This window comes from Rutilus rutilus (assembly GCF_951802725.1).
Source record: "Rutilus rutilus genome assembly, chromosome: 23".
Classification (NCBI taxonomy): Eukaryota; Metazoa; Chordata; class Actinopteri; order Cypriniformes; family Leuciscidae; genus Rutilus; species Rutilus rutilus.
Genome location: NC_140233.1, coordinates 6,246,447 through 6,259,627, shown reverse-complemented (window position 1 = coordinate 6,259,627; position 13,181 = coordinate 6,246,447). Strand labels below are relative to the sequence as shown.

Below are 13,181 nucleotides of genomic sequence, written 5' to 3'. Positions count from 1 at the left end.
TTTATCATTTACTCTATATATTGCTACATTTAGCACCAACACTTCAAAAGAATTATATTTAAAACAAGACTTCTCAGTAATTCTGAAGATATTACTATAAATTACAGCAACACCTCCCCCTTTGCCTTTCAGACGAGGCAAAAAACTCCATCTCTGTACGGGCCAGCAGTTCCTCTATGTCTTCTTCCGCCCCCTTATCCTCTTTGAAGCAGCTTTCATTTAATTCTCATCTTTGTACTGAGATTTCAGAACCTTCCCTTTCCGGGTCTCACGTTCGAACATCTGCAATGAAGCAAAAATCCACTCCAACAGTTCAGTGTACATCTACACCACTAAAAGCTATTTCGTGTTTTAGAATCTTTTAAAGGAATATTTCATTCATAAATAAATATCCTGTCATCATTTACTCTAATTTCATGTCAGTATGAATATTAAAGAGTGAATGTGTTTGCACATGTGAAGGAAGGTGTATTAGTGTCCCACCTCTGAGACCAAGTCCTTCTCATTGTTCTTCAGTCTGAACAGGCATGGCGACATCCTCAGCAGACTGACGGTTCCCAGCTGAGATCCACAGCACACCAAACTGTCTTCCTTTTGTACATGGATGCTGTTCAAAGCTTCGTCACAAACCTGTGAGGAGGAAAAAACACAAACAGTATACACAAATAATAATTAGACATTTAAGTGGGAGACATTCTCAGTATGAAGAGGAGATATTTAGGACTGACTTTGAAACTGAGAGTAGGGTCCTTCTGATTAAATAGTAGGTCCCATACATCCAAGGTCCCATCCATCTTCACCGTAAAGAAGACAGAGGGTCTGACTGGACTCCAACAGCCATCTGACAGATGAGTCATGTGATTTCTGTAGAAACAGATCAGAAATATGGGCTCTTTTGAAGGTAAATGCACCAAACAACTACTAAAAGCAGCGGTTTTCAACCTTTTTGACTTAACAGACATTTTTATTGATATATTAAATCAATTTGCTTAATTACTTTAATATATGAACCATAATTAATTCTGTAATTCCAGAAGTTATGTTCTATATACCAGTAACCATTGTAACATTTCCACTTCATTTAGGAAATATATATATTTTTTTTAAATATTAAGTCAATAATTAAGATAGGAAATCTCTGTAATACAGGATCTGTTCATTCTTTAATAAAAACAAATGTTATATCAAACAATCAATAAACACTGAGAACAATCAATAAAAATATTGTTTTTTACATGTTGATTTTATGCATTTGAGCTTTTTAAAATTAGTTAAATTATTCTAGATTCATAAAATAATAATAATTTATTAATTTAAATACTTTTTTTTTAAAATCAATTCAAATTTAAATTTAAATCATCCTCCCTGATTGAGAACCAATAACTTAAAGTATAGTAGGGCTGGTCCGAATACCATTTTTTGAGCTTCGAAGCGTCGGTAGTAATGAACATGGAATATTGGAAGCTTCGGAGAGAGGGGGCTGAACATATTCTTCTCTCTAATAAAGGCAGGAAATCTCTATGTGCATTTTGATTATTTCGAGAACCCAATCGACTTCACAAGGGAGTGCAGTGTCGCATTTGGTGCAATATAGATAGAGACGCGACACGTTCAGAATTAATCAACTTTTAGTAAACTACAGAACAGCGGCGCGCCTCACGCGGGCAGGGCTTATGCTCTGAGAACGGACACTGCACTAGTGATATAAAACGCACACACACAGGTCTGTTAACTTAAGCAATACTTTTAAGGTAGTCTAATATTTTTCTGACTAACAAATTACTGACACAGTAAAGGGTAGATTTAAATAAAGAAAACCGAAATTAAGTTAAATTAAAAACAAGATTAATTTATATTGATAATAACGGGTAAAAAAGCTAATACATTTTGTTTCTATTATTCTATTTTCCGCAATGTCAAAGCAACGCAGCTTAACCCGAAACACAAGCTCAGGCATGCACTTCTGTCCACACACACAATCCGCTGTTCTCATGCACTTCTGTCCACACACACACAGGCCAAGAAGAAGCAAATATATTTATTAAGTATAACGAGGTTGGGTTCCTTCAACTGTCCATCCTATTAAAAATGGCTAGGCTATATAAGATAATTGTAAAAAAAAAAAAAGTATTGTATTTCGTCAGATTTTATAGTGTTGAACATATTCAAGCGTGAATGAGAACCGTTTCGAGGGGGATGCAGGTGTGCAAAAAACAAATATTCGAATGTCAAATTTTCACATCGAATACCAACCCACCGAACCAATATTCGAATATTCGGGTCCAGCCCTAAAGTATAGTTGATCTAAATTTACATCACACATAGTAAAATATAAAATGATATAAATGCCAGTATTTCATAACAACAAAACAGATGTTCTTACTTGGTGGTCATGATGGAGGTCTCATTGATGTCCTCTGACCAGATGCGGGCAGTGCAATCCCCCACGGTCAAGAAGTTCTTCGGGAAGAAGGGGTTCCTCTGCAAGGCGTAAATGGGGCCAAGGTGTCCGTGGTATGTGCCAATAATCGACTCACTTGAGGTTTGCTTTAAATTGGGGTTTCTGCATGAGACCACAACCCCCTGCTCTGTGCCCACCATAAACTTGGCCTTCTGTAATCAAAAGGAAAAAAAAAACATTTACGTTTTTAACATGAGTTTCCACAAGGGAACAGGCCACACAAAATGAGAACTGCTCTTACCATAGTCTTCTCAAACTCCATTGAGGTGGCACCAAAGGCAACGTCGAGGTCTCCCTTCTGACTGGGGTCCAGCACGACCCGCGTGCTGGGCTCACTCATCTTTCTAATGTCCCAGAACAGCACCTGGTGTCATACAGATGAGTTTACAGATTTGAGTTTACAGTACATTACATGACTAATTTGAAGGGTTTGTTATAGCTGTCCAGTGTCCAGTTCAAAAAGGTGCTGCTGTGAAATATTATTGGTTTATTTAACTGTTTGTAGACTGTACACAGACCTGGCCATCCGAAGAAGCCGTGAAAAGCTCATTGCACGTCAGTGACGGCATCCAGATGGCCTTGTAGACAGGACCTCTATGGCTATGCTCGACGGCGGACATCTGTACTGGCCGGCTGCCGCTCCGTGTGTCCCAATAGCCTGGAAATAGGGCAAACTTTCAGACTAGAGGACAGTAAAGACATCTAAATGGCACATAAACAGTAGACTGGAATGACTGCAACTCTGAGTTTGAGTGTGTCAGATCAGATGGACTAAAGAAGCCTTATATAACCATTCATAATAAAAACAGACCGATTTGTCCATTGTAGCCTCCCCCGACAAGGCTGTAAACATCTCTGGGGCTGTACTCCAGACAAACAAGTGGAGATACAGGTTTCAGAGTCATCTCCGGTGTATTGCTTATTTCTGCAGTTGGGAATAAATAAACAAAATGATTACCAAAAGTGGCATGTGTGCCAGAATAATATATATGTGCATGACATACCAGTGTTCCATATATATGAGTCAAAGCTCATATTTTCAGGTGCTCTCTGAAATTCCAGGCAAGAGTAGGCAACAGCTAGTTTATTATTATCCAGCGGATGCCAGGACAAACTGGTGGCTGCACGCTTATCTTTATTCGGGTCTCTAGAGAAAATCACAAAGCATTTTGGTTACATTAGTGGGACAGAAATGACATACTGCGTCTACCTACCTATGACTAAACAAGGTGTGCTCACCTGAACACACTGATTGTTCTCGCTGATGGCTCTCGCTGATGGCTCGGCTGCGTTTTCTGCTCCACCCTCTTAGCTTCATAGTTTTCTGAGTATGTGTCAGCGTGGCTCTGCTTGAGATGGTCTTCCACGACCTGCAGCGGACAGGAAGACAACACTCCGACTCAGAATTACAATCACTTCATTACAATCAATTACAATCAGAACTACAATCACATAATCACCCTATGGGTACCTACTGCCTCTGTGAGAGTTAAAGAGCAGTCCTGAGAAAAATGGAGATAAAATCTGGAACCAAATTCAATTAATTATCTCCCTGCTGTCTTAAAGGACTTGTGACTTTCTTTCTTCCATTCAACTCAAAAGAAGTCTTGAAGATTGTAATTGCACTGTCAATGCCTAATGCAATTGCAATGAATGGAGACTACAGCTTTCAAGCTTCAAAAGGCAAAAGCACCTAAAAGTATAAAAGAATCCTACAAATGGTGTTGGCACTCACAGTAGCCACTTTCATGACCGTGTCCTGATAGCACTCGTCCTTCTGCACTTTATTCCTGTAGCGGGCAGTTGTCTCAGTGTCGTCTGCATTAATGGCTTTCGGCCACCCCCCCTCTGTGTGGTTCATTCCACATGACACTGTCTCTGCATTCACCTAAACAGTACAAACAGACATTTTCATATCTCCACCATGTCCTAATATCCTGGATAAAATATTAATAAAAATAATAAAAAAAGATGGAAATATATCTTGAATTAAGTTCATTTTTGTATAGCATTGGTAATTAGATTTTCCATGTAGTAGTTTATGCTTTAAAAAAGGAAAAGGGGCAAGAAAATATAGTCTGAAAAAATTAATACGATTTTTTTAAAGCCATTTAGCAAATTTATCATGTTTAGTTATGATTAAGAGAATAATTTTGTAGTAAAAGACAAAACAGTCATATTTGACTAATCACATTATTGTTGCAGGGTTCACATGCGGTTAGGGGAGGAGCCCCCCAATTTTACCTATTGTTCATAATTAACCAGCACAAATTGAAATTACTAGTGCACAATGCCCGTGCAAAATCCGTTTTTGTGTGTGTTTTTAGTAATTGTTGGTTTGAACGCGCTTTCAGAGCACTTGAGTTGGCCAGATCTATCTATCTATCTATCTAATCTATCTAATTTTAATATCTTTCTTTCTTTCATCTAATAATTCTTTTTTCATATCTATCTATCTATCTATCTATCTATCTATCTTTTTCTTCTTTTTTCATATCTATCTATCTATCCCTTTCTTTCTTTCTATCAAATTTTAATTTCTATCTATCTATCCATCTATCTATCCCTTTCTTTCTTTCTTTCTAATTTTAATATCTTTCTTTCATCTAATAATTCTTTTTTCATATCTATCTATCTATCTATCTATCTATCTATCTATCTATCTATCTATCTATCTATCTATCCCTTTCTTTCTTTCTTTCTTTCTAATTTTAATTTCTTTCTATCTATCTATCTATCTATCTATCTATCTATCTATCTATCTATCCTTTCTTTCTTTCTTTCTTTCTAATTTTAATTTCTTTCTATCTATCTATCTATCTATCTTTTCATATCTATCTATCGGTACTATATGTAGAATGGTACATTTAAACACTCAGGGAAGGGTTAACTGGCCCAAACTGAACTGTGAAAGTTTTCACAAATCAGACTGGTTATTTTAAACACTCAGGGAAGGGTTAACTGGCCCAAACTGAACTGTGAAAGTTTTCACAAATCAGACTGGTTAATTTAAACACTCAGGGAAGGGTTAACTGGCCCAAACTGAACTGTGAAAGTTTTCACAAATCAGACTGGTTATTTTAAACACTCAGGGAAGGGTTAACTGGCCCAAACTGAACTGTGGAACCTTTCACAAATCAGACTGGTTAATTTAAACACTCAGGGAAGGGTTAACTGGCCCAAACTGAACTGTGGAACCTTTCACAAATCAGACTGGTTAATTTAAACACTCAGGGAAGGGTTAACTGGCCCAAACTGCACCGTGGAACCTTTCACAAATCAAAATGTTTAATTTAAACACTCAGGGAAGGGTTAACTGACCCAAACTGAACTGTGAAAGTTTTCACAAATCAAGCTTAATATAAAACAAGTGTTTTTGTAATCCAGCGGTCTGTGAGTTTATTATAAATTTATGTTAAACGTGAAGAACGGATATTTACCAAATTCCTGTCTAGCGGACTCACCAAACGGTTTATGGACATGAGCTTTGCTGTGAAAAAATTCACAAATCAAGCAGGTCAAGATGAAGCTGGGTTCAGTCTTCTAAGTCAGAGGTCCCCAACCCCCGGGCCGCGGACCGGTACCGGTCCGTGGGACATTTGGTACCGGGCCTCACAGAAAGAATATATAACTTAACGTATTTTCCGGACTATAAATCGCTCCGGAGTATATGTCGCATCAGAAAAAAAATGCGTCATGAAGAAGAAAAAACATAATATATCCTAAGGCGCACTGGACTATAAGTCGCATTAATTTAGAAATGTAGCCTATTTCACAAAAAAAATAAAAAATAAAAATAATAATAATTGTTCGGATGGGACTGTTCACCCGTGCAGCGCTCTGAAAGCGGCACAAAAAGACTGCTTTAAAACTTTCACAGAGACCTCAGACAGAAAGCAAGCCTGTCTTTAAATTGTATTTCGTTTTGTATTAATTGTATCTTAATTTTAATCAATGTTTCATCACCCAATTGCCAGGATTTAATAAAAAGTAAATATAATAGAAAATATTTAATCAGGACACGGAGGCGCGGGCGCGTGAACTGGAGCTGATCTCATAAATTAACCGAAATTCAGCGTATAAGGTTGCCTCACAGACCTGAGACATAGAAAGCTTGAAATGTCTAATTTTAAACAGAACAATTCAAAACAAAAGAAAACTGACTGTTCTCTGCTTAATTCGTATGAAATGTGCATTTCTCTCTGGCGCGTTCACTAGGCATACTGCGAAGATCGAGTCAGCATTGTCAACTTCATCTTTGCACAGAAAACACTTGTTTATTATTAAACAATTAAAATGTCTCCTGCTATATTTTACATATTCATAATCATTAATTTTGGTTCTTAAAATCGGTTCTTTGTGACAGCTTTTAGGTGCTTTATTGGCAGCGCCACCCTTACATCGCATCAGCACCGTAAACATGGAGATTTTTTTCTTTTGGGGGGCTTTTTGTTTGTGTTCAGGCTTTCTCAGTTGTCTTTAGGCGCGATATTACGAGTACCCTGCTAATAAAATTGCAAGTAAGCCTACACATTGGATTCACGTTTATTATTATATTTAATTGTTTTTTATATTTTTTTTATATTTTGTTGTATTTATCCGCCGCACCTTAAAGGCCGGTCCGTGAAAATATTGTCTGATATTAAACCGGTCCGTGGCGCAAAAAAGGTTGGGGACCGCTGTTCTAAGTGACCGACTTTTGGAGCTATAGGCAATTAAAAAATAAAAGTCAGTATAAAAAAATACACGTAATTCGGACCGGAGGACCGCGTCACACGAATTCACAAATTATGAATAAAAAAGAGATATTATTTGCATGTCTACGACACCGCACGGCGGGACAATAGCCAAAAGAATACAGAATATCAAACCGCAAAACTATCTTTACTCCGGTAACGTTAGATCGGATACGTATCGGATTTGGACCACATAGGTTACCCAAGTGGCCTGGGTCGCATTTGAAAAGATCGGATCTGTGTCGTTCAGACTGTCATGAAAAGATCAGATACAGGTCGCATAGGGGCAAAAATATCGGAATTGGGTCGTTTCAGCCTGCAGTGTGTGTGAACGTAACGTTAGCCTTACTCGTGCCTGTAGCAAGACACCTGTCGAGTTTGAAATCCATCGGACTAACGGTTCGCGAAATATGCGAATAACAGACATACAGACACACAGACAGACAGACACACAAACGTTTCTATACAAAAATATAACAAATTTCTTACCGTTTCACGAAGGTCTGCTCTGCTCATCTCACAACTCTCAACTGCATGCGACAAATTTCGAAGTTATTAAAAAAGCTCTAATGTTAATTTATTATACATTATTTTCAGATATTTTTAATTCTCACCTTGTGAACTCTCGACGACAACTGTTATTACTGAGGCTGACATGTTAACTCCACGAATCTAGATGTATATTGAAATTTTTATAATAACGAACTTCGTCTGGCGCGAACTCGGCAGTCTGTTTACTAACACTGTTTACGTTACCTAGCAACCCTTTGTCTATGGCTCTGGTTCAAAGCACGTTTTATGGGTAATCGCTTTAGTGCCTAGTTACAAACATAGACAGTATATAAACGGTTACAAATCATACAAAATCACTTTATTATTCACCTTATTCCGCCCCACCCACTTTTAATCATAGACAGTAACGTTATATAAACGCTTTTAATACTTCGCGCTTCCGCATTTTGTCATCCGACTTCCGCTAAACTGACACGGCACATCCGGTAGCTAGTTCAGTAGTTAGAAGATTGTTTATAGTTAGCCAAAACTTTGGCAAAATGACAAATAACGTTAATACCGTAAATGTTTTAAATTGGGAGCACGGAGAAAACTTCGTACGACGATCAGTTTGGTCTCACATTGTCTCATCCATCGTCAGTGTTAACGTGGCCAGAGGTAACCTATGGGGAGGGATATTTAACTACTTCGTCTGTCGTCAGGAGTTGAAGGAGCAGCAATGAAAAATTATTTGTAAATAAGAAGGAATGAGAATATTTAGGGTTAAGGATAGGAGATTAGGTAATTGGTTAAATATGAAATGATTAAATAAGTTGTAAGAAGTGTTTGATGTTTTCAGGAAGCTAGAGACACCTTCTACTGACCTTCATGTAGACACATTTCATCATTTAAATTTCATAAGTAATAAACCAAGATGGTATTCATTTGCAAACTTGACGTTACTTATTCCTTCTAACTAGAAGACTTAATTCATTTAAGTTTTAAGGGGAATCTACAGCGCACATTATATGGTTTACATCTGGTCACATTGTAAAGGTTTATAAAAATAACTATTCATAACAGGGAACATCTGGGCACATTGTAAAGGTTTATAAAAATAACTATTCATAACAGGTAAAATCTGTTCTACAAGATTCACAAGAAGGACAAGTTTCACCTTCCTTTCATAGAGGAGATCGGTAATGGTGAAGCCTCTGTCTGCCATTACTTCATCGCCTGGACGAAGTTATTAAGTGCACGATATTGAAGAAAAATGTGATATGCGATAACTCATTAAACAATGCGATATTCGATAATGCTTAAAGTATATAAAATTAACTTAAATTAGATTTAAAATTATAACCTACATACGTGTTTCACATTCTTTTTGTGACAAGAAAACATCCCTTCAACTTGTGAAAGTGAACATCAGTGTTTTACTGTAGCATAAGAAGTGTTATTTTAACATCAGTGTAAACCACGGGGTTCAGGTTATCCTACATTAGGTCTATTTAACAACAGAAACTGAATAATCAAATGTAAAAATAAAACACTGCTTAGTTTTTACTGTATGAATCCAAAAGTTATGCATATTGCGATATATACATTTGCGATATTTTGATATATTGTGTAGCCCTACATGTTGTTTGGAAATTGGTCGCTGAAACACTTCTCCATGATGTCAAGCCAACGCGAAATCACCTTGCTTACAATGGACTGAGAAGCACCAAACCTTTCAGCAAGATCACCCTGCAATAAATTAAGACGCAGCTTCATCAGGAGCTGATCCCGAGTGTGTAGCTGAAAGCTGTTGGTGTGTGTGAACTGGTACGGTGCTCGGCAACTGAATGGAATGCATCAATGTCGACCCTGTGTAGAGCTGACAAAGGTGGTCTTTCTCAGCAGTTATGTACTATGGCGCTCAACGCATTGTGTTCCCATTTCAGATGTAGGATGCTTCAGGTTGAGTTGAGATTTTGGAGTGTAGTTGTGGTCAGAGACAGATGGATCCTCCCATTGTGTGTCTGCATCACAGGTCTGGGGCATGTGGCTGTGATCCTCCTCACAGTTGTCCACTGCAACACTGACGCTCATCGATGATCTATGGAAATAATATAACCATAAACATTTTTACATTAGTACTTAAAATAGATCATGAGAATTAATTTATGATGCACTCATACTAAGAACAGTGTGAAAAAGAGAGATGCATTAAAAACGAGACAGTATACACTCACCTAAAGGATTATTAGGAACACCTGTTCAATTTCTCATTAAGCTTCAATGCATTTAGGGGTGTGGTCCTGGTCAAGACAATCTCCTGAACTCCAAACTGAATGTCAGAATGGGAAAGAAAGGTGATTTAAGCTATTTTGAGCGTGGCATGGTTGTTGGTGCCAGACGGGCCGGTCTGAGTATTTCACAATCTGCTCAGTTACTGGGATTTTCACACACAACCATTTCTAGGGTTTACAAAGAATGGTGTGAAAAGGGAAAAACATCCAGTATGCGGCAGTCCTGTGGGCGAAAATGCCTTGTTGATGCTAGAGGTCAGAGGAGAATGGGCCGACTGATTCAAGCTGATAGAAGAGCAACTTTGACTGAAATAACCACTCGTTACAACCGAGGTATGCAGCAAAGCATTTGTGAAGCCACAACACGCACAACCTTGAGGCGGATGGGCTACAACAGCTTAAGACCCCACCGGGTACCACTCATCTCCACTACAAATAGAGGAAAAAGAGGCTACAATTTGCACAAGCTCACCAAAATTGGACCGTTGAAGACTGGAAAAATGTTGCCTGGTCTGATGAGTCTCGATTTCTGTTGAGACATTCAGATGGTAGAGTCAGAATTTGGCGTCAACAGAATGAGAACATGAATCCATCATGCCTTGTTACCACTGTGCAGGCTGGTGGTGGTGGTGTAATGGTGTGGGGGATGTTTTCTTGGCACACTTTAGGCCCCTTAGTGCCAATTGGGCATCGTTTAAATGCCACGGCCTACCTGAGCATTGTTTCTGACCATGTCCATCCCTTTATGACCACCATGTACCCATCCTCTGATGGCTACTTCCAGCAGGATAATGCACCATGTCACAAAGCTCGAATCATTTCAAATTGGTTTCTTGAACATGACAATGAGTTCACTGTACTAAAATGGCCCCCACAGTCACCAGATCTCAACCCAATAGAGCATCTTTGGGATGTGGTGGTACGGGAGCTTCGTGCCCTGGATGTGCATCCCACAAATCTCCATCAACTGCAAGATGCTATCCTATCAATATGGGCCAACATTTCTAAAGAATGCTTTCAGCACCTTGTTGAATCAATGCCACGTAGAATTAAGGCAGTTCTGAAGGCGAAAGGGTCAACCACAGTATTAGTATGGTGTTCCTAATAATCCTTTAGGTGAGTGTACACACAATCTCCTAACTCAACGTAGGTTAATATCTGAATGAGAGATGTAGCTAGCTGGCCTCCTTACAGGAATAATGTGAGCTATTGTAAGACTACGGGTAATGTCCCATAATATATTGTACTATCGTGAATATTCATTCATTCATTATTTCAGACCCTTAGGTCTATATCACAAAGTAAACGAAATATAAGAAATATGACATATAGGTGGCCAATGGTAATCATGCAAGATTCGTTGTATTTTGTTAACGGCTCGTTACTAATCTTAAATGAATTCATAGAACGGACTTCACGAATCTAACGTTAGGCTAAAAAGCACATAGATAGGTAAGTTAGGTAACAACAGTTAGGTAAGTTAGCTTAAGAAACACTGATCCACATTTTTCTGATAGACCAAACAACTAATCAATTAATCGAGGAAATATTCAACAGATTAATCAACTATGAAAATAATCCCAAATCCCTAATCGTTATGCACAAGTGCATTGCATTGGAAGCCCTGGATATAAGCCTCCCTCTCGATCTCTCTTAAATATTTTTGTTCTCTCTGTTTTGTCATTTAGTAAACTTTATAGATTTCAACCATATTCCTTTTTGAGTCTCTTTAACAAGAACTTAGATTAATGTATGAATTGAATAGTGATTGTGTGACATGATGAGGGAACAACCAGTGATACCCTTGGTAGTACCATCAAATGATAGCCTATAGCGATGTCATCAGGATACACACACCGGTAGGAAGTGGCCCACCTTACCGGATGACCACGTCGTGGTCCACTAGAATTTATAGTTTACCCACCTCTTTTTTTTCCACTACACCACTGACTTCAACCCCTAAAAATTGTTTTCTCAGGAGGTGCCTTGATTCAAAAAAGCTGCCTAAATAGTCTCATTTAGTTTAATTTTGAACCTCAGGGTAACTGCATTGTTATTGTTTCCAGATTTCCACAGGACCAAAGCCTATATGCTTCAATCATTTCAGCTATTTCAGTATTTTCCTAGAACTACAGAGAAGACAAACTGGTATTACCTGATCTTGCTCATACTACAGATCTCGATGATCTAACATCCTCTGTAATGCAACAGGTTTCACTTTTTAATATATATTTGACAGCATTGCATTTTATCTGCCATAACATGCTAAACAAACTAATTGCTATAAAGACTTTCTATTGTCACAGTATGCATTGACTCCATATGAATTTGATACACGTTGATAAAGATTAATCTTTGTACTTCCACAAAATGCAAAACCTGCTCATTTTGATCATTTAGCTTAGCTGTCTCGCTTAATTTTAATCTGTTTGCACTAAGCCAAGAGAAAACTTGTCTTGTGTCCAAACATCTGATCATATGTCTGCATACTTGTGCAGTCACTGAATGAGTAAGAGCAGTATCCTGTTCCTTTGGTGTCAAGTCCTTGTTCAAATGAACACACCCCTACGGTAAGCAAAGCGTCACGAGACTCGCTCGCGCGCGATGGGAATCAGTCAAAGTTCACGAAACCCGAAGCGCACTATGGAGAAGGATTATCTCATGAATATTAAATGGGTCATATTTTTTTTGTATATATATATATATATATATATATATATATATAGGCTATTCCTATTACATGTTATATTAGGAGCGTGCGCCACTGTGGTTTAACAACATTTATATATTTTTTTAAATAAATGTTTAATCACTATGTTTTCATCAGTATGTTATAATATTTTCTCTTTTCATCCATCTTCCTTGTCATAATAATTCCTGTCATTTCCAGCCTACCTTATTTTATTGATTTTTAACTCTATTTTCTTAATCAGTAATTAAATCTAAAGTGCAATACCTTGGGGTGTAGCTATAGTATCACTTTGAGTTTATTTAGAAAATTTCAACTTATTTATGAACTTATAAACTTAACATTTCGAATTTTAGAATGTTGAAATATTCAGAGTATAACAGTATATTATAATTTATAATTTGTTATAAGAGTATAATTTGTAGAATACACCGCGTGTTTATGAATATTTATAACTGGTCCGTGAATCTCATGAATATTAAGCAGCCCAAGCCTTCGCTATAGTAGGA

The 13,181-nt window shown here is 37.7% G+C and overlaps 1 protein-coding gene across 1 annotated transcript; it reads right to left on the bottom strand.

Annotated features, from left to right (window-relative positions):
• Positions 1–200: 200 nt before the first annotated feature.
• On the bottom strand, positions 201–7,854 carry LOC311282748 (dynein axonemal intermediate chain 2-like; the record flags this gene model as incomplete). Its single annotated transcript, XM_084396765.1, has 12 exons — positions 201–282; positions 484–630; positions 729–864; positions 2,384–2,613; positions 2,703–2,825; positions 2,980–3,119; positions 3,273–3,386; positions 3,466–3,608; positions 3,701–3,831; positions 4,197–4,349; positions 7,687–7,727; positions 7,812–7,854. The coding sequence occupies 12 exons, from the start codon at positions 7,852–7,854 to the stop codon at positions 220–222; spliced, it is 1,464 nt and encodes a 487-aa protein (XP_084252891.1). The 3' UTR covers positions 201–219.
• Between the last annotated feature and the right edge of the window lie 5,327 nt (positions 7,855–13,181).